Source organism: Salvia splendens, chromosome 11, assembly GCF_004379255.2.
Source record: "Salvia splendens isolate huo1 chromosome 11, SspV2, whole genome shotgun sequence".
NCBI classification, from domain to species: domain Eukaryota; kingdom Viridiplantae; phylum Streptophyta; class Magnoliopsida; order Lamiales; family Lamiaceae; genus Salvia; species Salvia splendens.
In genome coordinates this window covers 9,493,898-9,501,428 of record NC_056042.1, presented here as the reverse complement: position 1 = coordinate 9,501,428, position 7,531 = coordinate 9,493,898, and the positions used below count along the sequence as shown (strand labels likewise).

General features: G+C 35.1%; 2 protein-coding genes across 3 annotated transcripts; both read right to left on the bottom strand.

Annotated features, from left to right (window-relative positions):
- Positions 1-263: 263 nt before the first annotated feature.
- On the bottom strand, positions 264-2,634 carry LOC121755070. Of its 2 annotated transcripts, none has more exons than XM_042150350.1 (4): positions 2,185-2,634; positions 1,034-1,668; positions 699-956; positions 264-625 (listed from the first exon to the last, which is right to left on the bottom strand). In XM_042150350.1, the coding sequence occupies exons 2-4, from the start codon at positions 1,657-1,659 to the stop codon at positions 580-582; spliced, it is 930 nt and encodes a 309-aa protein (XP_042006284.1). In that variant the 5' UTR covers positions 1,660-1,668; positions 2,185-2,634; the 3' UTR covers positions 264-579. The 2 variants fall into 2 exon arrangements, with proteins under 2 accessions (XP_042006284.1, XP_042006285.1); XM_042150351.1 differs by having other exon boundaries at positions 2,190-2,634.
- A 1,531-nt stretch (positions 2,635-4,165) lies between these two features.
- On the bottom strand, positions 4,166-5,809 carry LOC121754275 (PLASMODESMATA CALLOSE-BINDING PROTEIN 3-like). Its single transcript, XM_042149650.1, has 4 exons — positions 5,668-5,809; positions 5,344-5,586; positions 5,213-5,249; positions 4,166-4,409 (listed from the first exon to the last, which is right to left on the bottom strand). Exons 1-4 carry the CDS (start codon positions 5,726-5,728, stop codon positions 4,217-4,219), a joined length of 534 nt encoding a protein of 177 aa, XP_042005584.1. The 5' UTR covers positions 5,729-5,809; the 3' UTR covers positions 4,166-4,216.
- Positions 5,810-7,531: the final 1,722 nt, after the last annotated feature.

Sequence of the window (7,531 nt, the reverse complement as noted above, 5' to 3'; positions counted from 1 at the left end):
TTCAGATTAGTATTTTAATATATTAAAAAAATATTTTGCAAGCTTGCATTTCTCTATTATAAACAAATGTTGTAAAATGGTTAGTTAAACTTTAATATTGTAAACATATACATGAGAAGATATTATTAAACAAACTTTCATTTCCTTGTAACAAATAGTGCATCACAACTTTAATTATCAATGAAGCAGAAATATAAAATAGGAAGTATATTTTATAAGGAGAATATACATATTTTTATGGGACTGAGGAAGTATTTCCGACGTCCAAAACCCAACATTACCGTCGATATCTTTAGCTTTTTTATAAGGAGAACTGATATTTTTACCATACCATAAAACAAAATCTAAAATATTGCTAATTAATTAATAGTATTCCCTGCGTTCAGAGTGGCGATATTTAATGGTGGATAGGAATTAGGATATCCCTAAATTGCAATATGAGATATTTGATGAGTAATAATTTAAAATTTATAATTAAAAATAAAAATTACTCCATTACTGAATTACCTTGGAAAACTTTCATAACTGTTAGGCCCCCAAGCCCCAATGTGGTGAGTAACAAACTCTTCAAACAATCAATTAAACTTCATGTTTGCTAGAACTGTCTGTGTTCCTATCCGTGGACCTGCATTGCACATGCCAAATTACTCACAAAAAACACACTTCAATGAGAGAGTGAGAGAGACAGAGAGGCTCACGCGTGAGGAGAGGCAGAACAGACTCTACTTTTCCATCCGGAGCAGCAGCAAGAAGTCGAGCACCAAGGATGCAAGTTAGTGCAGCAGCTAGGGCAGCTTATGCAAGGATTGGAACACCAGCTAGGGCAGCTTATGCAAGAATTGGAACAGCTTGGCCAACGAAACCAAGAGCTGCAGCTGCAGTTTGGCCAACTACAGCAGCTACACATCCTAGCACACCACAAGCATTGACACATTGGACATCTTGACTCACTTGTCCTGTTCCATGTACAGACAAACTCATACAACTCATACATACCTCAGAAAGATAACGAATCAAGAACAAGGGCACTCACGATTTAGAAAACTCATTGTCACTATCATCGTGGGATTGGGGAGTATTAGACCCCGATAGATTTTGGTCTGTTGGGACACTTGAGGAAGCCTCAGGAGGGTAACCTTTCCGTTGTTCAGAAGCATACTTTGTGTCTTCTTTCACAGCCCTTCGCGCTTCCCCTAAAGCTTTTGCTGCTGCTGCAGCAGAGGAAGTGTATGATGTGTCTACAGACTCCCCTGACTTGGGAGATACTCGAGGCAGATATGCTTCGGATAAAGATAGCTCCCCTATGTCTCCACTTATACGCAACGAACTCTCCATGTGGATGCTGAACAAAGAATCCCCTGATTCAACACTCCACTGGCTTGGACTATCTGGATCTGAGGTTTTAGGCCTCTCCATCACTTGGATGGAAGGGGATTCAGTCAGCATGGATGGATCACGAGCAACACCTGATCGCTGATTGAATGATCCTGGAGAATCAGTGGTGGAGGAGTTATCCAAACTGGACGAGGAAGAGTCTGAGATTTTTGCAGGGCTTCTTCCATTTTCTTGTTGCTTGCCCTCACAGATGCCGATTCTTTCAGAATTCGACGTAGGCTTCTCATTCTGGTTATCTAATCGCCTCCCATTTTCACCGGCCATACTCCATAACTGAAATCGAGGTTTTAAAAACACCAAATATCATGTTTTTGAGTTCCAAATACACTTTTAAGAAACATAAATAGATTACTAAGACGATGATAATGGATTTAAAGCATTTAACAGCGATTTCGAGCCCACCACACACACAGCTAAAGTAGTTGTAAAAGTTCTTAATGATAAGTAAGAAAAGCAGCATTGCTTAAAAAAGAATTCAACAATAGACTTGATATTTGATCTCAATCAATAGATGAACAAATAACTCGAAATTACTGTCATCAGCACAAAAGCTCCAGAGATAAATCGAAATTTCCTGCAGTGAAATTCAAAATAGCTAGAATCCTACAATGAATTGTGATTAGTTTTCACAGAATCCTCAATTGCATTAATTGGCAACAGCAGACCAACATAAGCCAAAACCATGAAGCAGGATGAAGATATTCAAATAGAGAGATGAAAGCAACGTGGCAAGGGCAGATTTTTTGATGGAATGAATCACAAAAGCATATCTAATCCATGGATTTGTACCTTACGTTTCAAGGAAATCCTCGGTTAATGATTGATTTGGAAGCAAAGAAACGTGGAAAACACCGAGGATGGAGAAACTGAGTTAGGGCTTCTGGCGGAATTGAATTGAGGCGAAAATGAAAATGAAAATGAAAATGGAAGGGAAGGCGAAGCATTCGGATTGTGATTTTCTTTTTTGTTTATACCAACCAACTTCTTTGGCGCCATATTACCTCATGAGAGGCACGTGGACGAGAGATATAACTTTTTATAACAATATTTTGTTTTTATTTTATTTTATTTTTTAACATATTTTGTTACCTTCATAAAGATTTCATACAGTACATATTAACAACCCCAAAATAGCACATCAAGTGTGGCACTATAACAAGCAATTCCCTCAAAAAAAAAGAACACGAGGAGGCACATACATGCTTATATTTAATGTGGTTTTGTTTATAGCTCATGCAAATGCGCTGAGAATTACTATCTTCTTTTTTTGGCATAAGTATTAACGACATGACACTGCAAGGTGGTATTAGAAATTTATGAACCAAATTTTTGACAAAAGTTCCTCGACTTGCCTTTGAAGTTCCTGAGTTTGTATGTGGCTCAATTTAGAAGTGACTACCTCTATACCAAATCAATTTGGTGCTCTATGACTCGAAATTGCATTAATTTACTTGGTAACTCTTCTAGAAATACGTCATAAAATAGAAAGAACATAATTTTAAGGGACGAACTAAAATGGAAATAGTTGTTATTTTTAAGGGACGGAAAAAGTATGAATTTTGAGTTGAAAAAAAATAAATTTCGGAGTCGTAAAATTTAATATTGTAAAAAAAATATAATTTATGTTTTGAGATAAATCACCGGCTACAACATTAGCATTAATCAACTAAAGATTTTTTGGAACCACATGGAACATGAGCTATTAGTTATTTAGTGCCCATTGCGGGATTGTGGGTGAGAAATGTATTGTCTCTGTTCAATAGAGAGAAGGAGTTTTGAGACATGGGCAGAGAGAGCCACCTTACTCAATATAGGGAAAATGCCCCTCCCCAAATATCTTAACATACACTATTTTATTGTTCAATTTTGCAAAATTTTCTTATACTTGTTCATTCTTAAATTCTCAAAAATTTCTCATATATAATTTGGTCCCCTTTCAATTTTATTCCTGGCTCCGTCCCTAGTTTGGGTATCGTAGGGAAGAAGAAGAGAATTTTGGGCTGGGGGATTTTCAATTTTGAATTATTATTACTATTATTATTATTATTATTATTATTATTATTATATGAATTTGAATGGAAAATAAAGTAAATTTTAGTTTTAGGTAGAATTTGTAGTATTTGTATTTTTTTATAAATTTTAATAAAGTAATTTGTTATTTATGCTGTTATAAATTTCAATTTTACAATTATTTGAAGTTAATAAGTAGTACTCTCTTCATTCCGCCATAAGCGAGCCACTTCTTGCACAAGATTTAATGAATTGATATTTAAAGAGTTAAATTGGAAAAAGTAAAATATATATGAGAGAGGGAAAAATAGAGGAGTGGAAAGGAAAAAAGTAGGTGAAAAAATAAAGTAAGAGAAATATTTTTTTGCTTAAAATGAAAATAACTCAATTATACTAGGACGGAAGAGGAGCATTTTACAATTTTAATTTGAAATGTAAGTATAGAGGAATAACACATTGCGGGAAATAGTGGGATAATAGGAGTTATGATATGATTCAGAAAAAGAAAGAAATAATTATATGGAGATGAAGAGGCATGGCTTGTGGGATAGGAAAAGGCATCCATTGCCTATACTTTTAACTTTTAGAGTGAACTAATTTATGATCCTTAGACTATGGGTTTATCTCATTCATAGTCCATGACTTTAAAAATATTGTCACACATTCCTAGACTAAGGATTTATTTCGAAATTGGTTCTTTTGCCGTTTTTTTATACGAAAATACCCTTTTGAGAGTTTGGACAATTTGGTATTTCTACACTTTTTAGCATTTTAAATCTGATATTATTTCAGTGATATAATTAATCTGATATTATTTCAAAATTATCATTAAATTCCCTATTAGGGTAAGAAGGGGCACAACAAGCATTGATGAACCGCAGAGTCTCACACTAGCACTATGGCCGGTGTCGCCCGAACCGGTACTTCCTGTTGGGGCCAAGCTCCCGCCTTGGAAAGTGATGTTGCCACCACCAGTGGTTGGAGTCGGAGTGCCGCCGCCGGTGCTGCACAGTCGTCAACAAAAATGAGTGAATATTATTATCCGATTATATCATAAGTGCATAATTAATTACGTGTAAGTTGGCCTAATAACAAAGTGGTAATGTTTAAAATCAAAGGAGTCGAATTCGAATCCATGACATTATTATTCATTTGCCAAAATAAAAATATGCATAACCACACCTAATTGAATACTATAACAAACATTATTGTCATTTGCCAATAATAAAATGTGCATAGAACCACACCTGATTGAATGGAGTATAATAAAGGGATCTATAGGATGTTTAGCCCAGGATGGTACAATATTAGTAGTACAAGACAGCTCATATAAGTCCAATTCACTCTTTATTCTAGATTATATTCTTCAACATCAGAGACAGCTCATAAAATAAAATTAATTCTTTATACATTTTTCACTTGTTTGTGTGCTTATTTCATCTCCCCATAAAGCATCTTTTCTCTAATCAATAAAACATGAAAAACCTACTCCTATTTTCTTAATCTGAGTAGAAGCTTCTAGATATTGTTCTGGTAATACAATTACACATTCATATTTTGGTTTATATAATCATGGCAAACAGTAAATCCATTTAATGTATGAGTAGTTAAGTGAATGATGACATTTATGGGTACAAAATTAAATATAATTAAATTCCACCTCACGAAACATGCTGTTTTTCTCAGTAAAAAATCATTAACTATTGTTTTCCTAATTCAACAATTAAAGCTTGAGCAGACATCCAAAACTGAAACAACAAATTCTGTAAAAACTGGTTTCTTAAAAGGAAAATAGTGAAGATCAAACCTTGGGCTAGCCTGGTAAACACATGTAGAGGGCACACCTACACAAATTAGAAGAAAAAAAATCAAATAAAATGAAGTAACTAAAATTAAAAAAAAAAGTTAAATGAAGATGAGAATTGAGAAGTTAGTTACCTGTGGGTCCAGTTTGAGAAAGAGTAGCACTTCCTTGAAAATCACAGGTAGCACCAAGCTGAGATCTCCTCTGAAAATAGCTGTTAACTGCATAGCTGCAGTGATCCTTGACAGTGTTAGGATTGTAACAAGCCCCATTTTGAAGGATTGCTGAGCAATCAGCTCCGTTTCCGCATGAGTAATCGATGTTTTTCTGCAAAACGGCGTCGCTCACTCCAGCCTTGCACAGGCAGTAGGCCGCATCTGCAACAGAGAGACAGAATGAGAGTCAAATTTCATCCAAGTAAAGTTCAAGACGAATGGAAATTTAATTAGTTTTTAGACCTGAAGGGGCTGCCACCACTAAGGCTAACAAGATCACAAAGCTCCGCATGAAATCAGCCATGATTATGACTCCAACAAAGTGAAAAGAGATGCAAGAAAAGTAATAAAAGGAAAATAGTTTCTTGAAACAATAGAAGACAGGGGGGGGGGGAGAAAGAGATGTCATGTAATTGTATGTATTGTACACACACACATATATACATAAAAATAGTTTTAGGTATAGATAACACCAATTGTAATATAAAATTAATAAAATAATAAAAATAAAGCAAAACATGGTTGAAGTGTTGTTATTAGAAATTACTCTGCCTCAGTAATGAGTATAAAATTTTTGGATAGAGGTTAAGAAATTGTATTAAAAAATATAAGAGGGAAATAAGTACGAAAGATAAATAAAGAGTAAAGTAATTGATGAAATAAAATAAGAGTAATTGGATGTTTTATTTTGTTTAAAAAGGAAATGACTCAACTTTGTTAGAACGTCAAAAAAAGGAATATGACTCAATTTAGTTAGGACAGAGTGATTACTCCCTCTAGTATAAATAAATAGAGATTAATTTGATTTTAAAAATGGTTTTTTTTGGTATGAACAGTATATTTGTGTGAATTTGGAGTCAACATTTTATGTATTTAAGTGTGATAAGACTCGTTTCATGCATTTGTTTTGGATCTAAATTCTGTCTTTTCTATGGTGCTAACGTGTACTTATAAGTCCAGGTGCGTGAATATTCTGCCGGACCCAGGAACGTGTTCTATTTACCAGGGCAGAGGAATTAAGAGCAAAAAGTGAAGAAAAGTAGCAGAATCCTCAATGGCACAAACGTCAAATCACAAAGACCGTTGCCCTAGGGATTGGAGCCACGCCTATAAATACGAGGAAAAATATTGAAGAATCAGCTCTTTTCTTTTGGGGTCCCGAGCTCTCTTTTTAGGTAGAAAACTCCTTAGGTGTTTCGGCTCTCTCTTCATCTTCGCTCACTTAGCTCACGCATTTGGTTTCATGGGTGATTCGGGGTAGTGTAGTGTGGTGTGTTTGTTTTGTTGGAAGTGTAACACCGTCCTAATAAGGGCGAAGAAACTATCATTTAATTTTTCCGCACGTACTCTCTCTCGCCGGCTTCCTTGCCGGAAGTTCGACGACTATTTTGTGTTAAACTCTGACGTTTTATGGTTTAATCTAGTTATATTTTCCGCTTTCACTCTGATTTGTGATGTTCTGTGTTTACTTTACTGATTTGGATGCTTTTCGCAATTGAATGTTCGTTTGAAGTTGAGATCGGAGAGATCTGAGTTGATTTGTGGTTGTTGGCTTGATTCGGAGTTGAATCGGGAGTTAGAAGTTGTAGATCTGGTTTTGTTGGTGTTGAATCTGATGGATCTAGTGTAGATTTCCTTTTTAATGTTTAAATCTGAGTACGTACTTTTGGATCTGCATGGAATTTTCCGTTATTTTTTATTTGCTTGACCTGGTAGATTAGATCTGGTGATATTTAGCTTAATCGTCTTGTTTGACGTTCGATTTGAAGTATGCTCTGTTCTATGCTCTGTTTCGTTCTAGTTCATGTTTGCTTACTGAAGAAGATGAAGGTAATCGGTAGTTAGAATCAGATCCGCTTTAGTTTGTTAGTTGCAGCTTTCTTGTCAGTAGCTATTTAGGGAAATTGGTTCTGTTACTTTTTCTTATGCTCTGTTGTCTAGCTGTTTTAGGAAACTTATTTTGCTTGACCCAGGAAATTTGGAGAATGATTTAAGCACTACAACAAAGTGAATTTCACCACTTTCGACCAGAAAGTGTTTATCGAAAAACTTACCGATGGTTCAATTGAGCGCCAGATGAAATAATGTACAGAAACAAGCAAAGGAT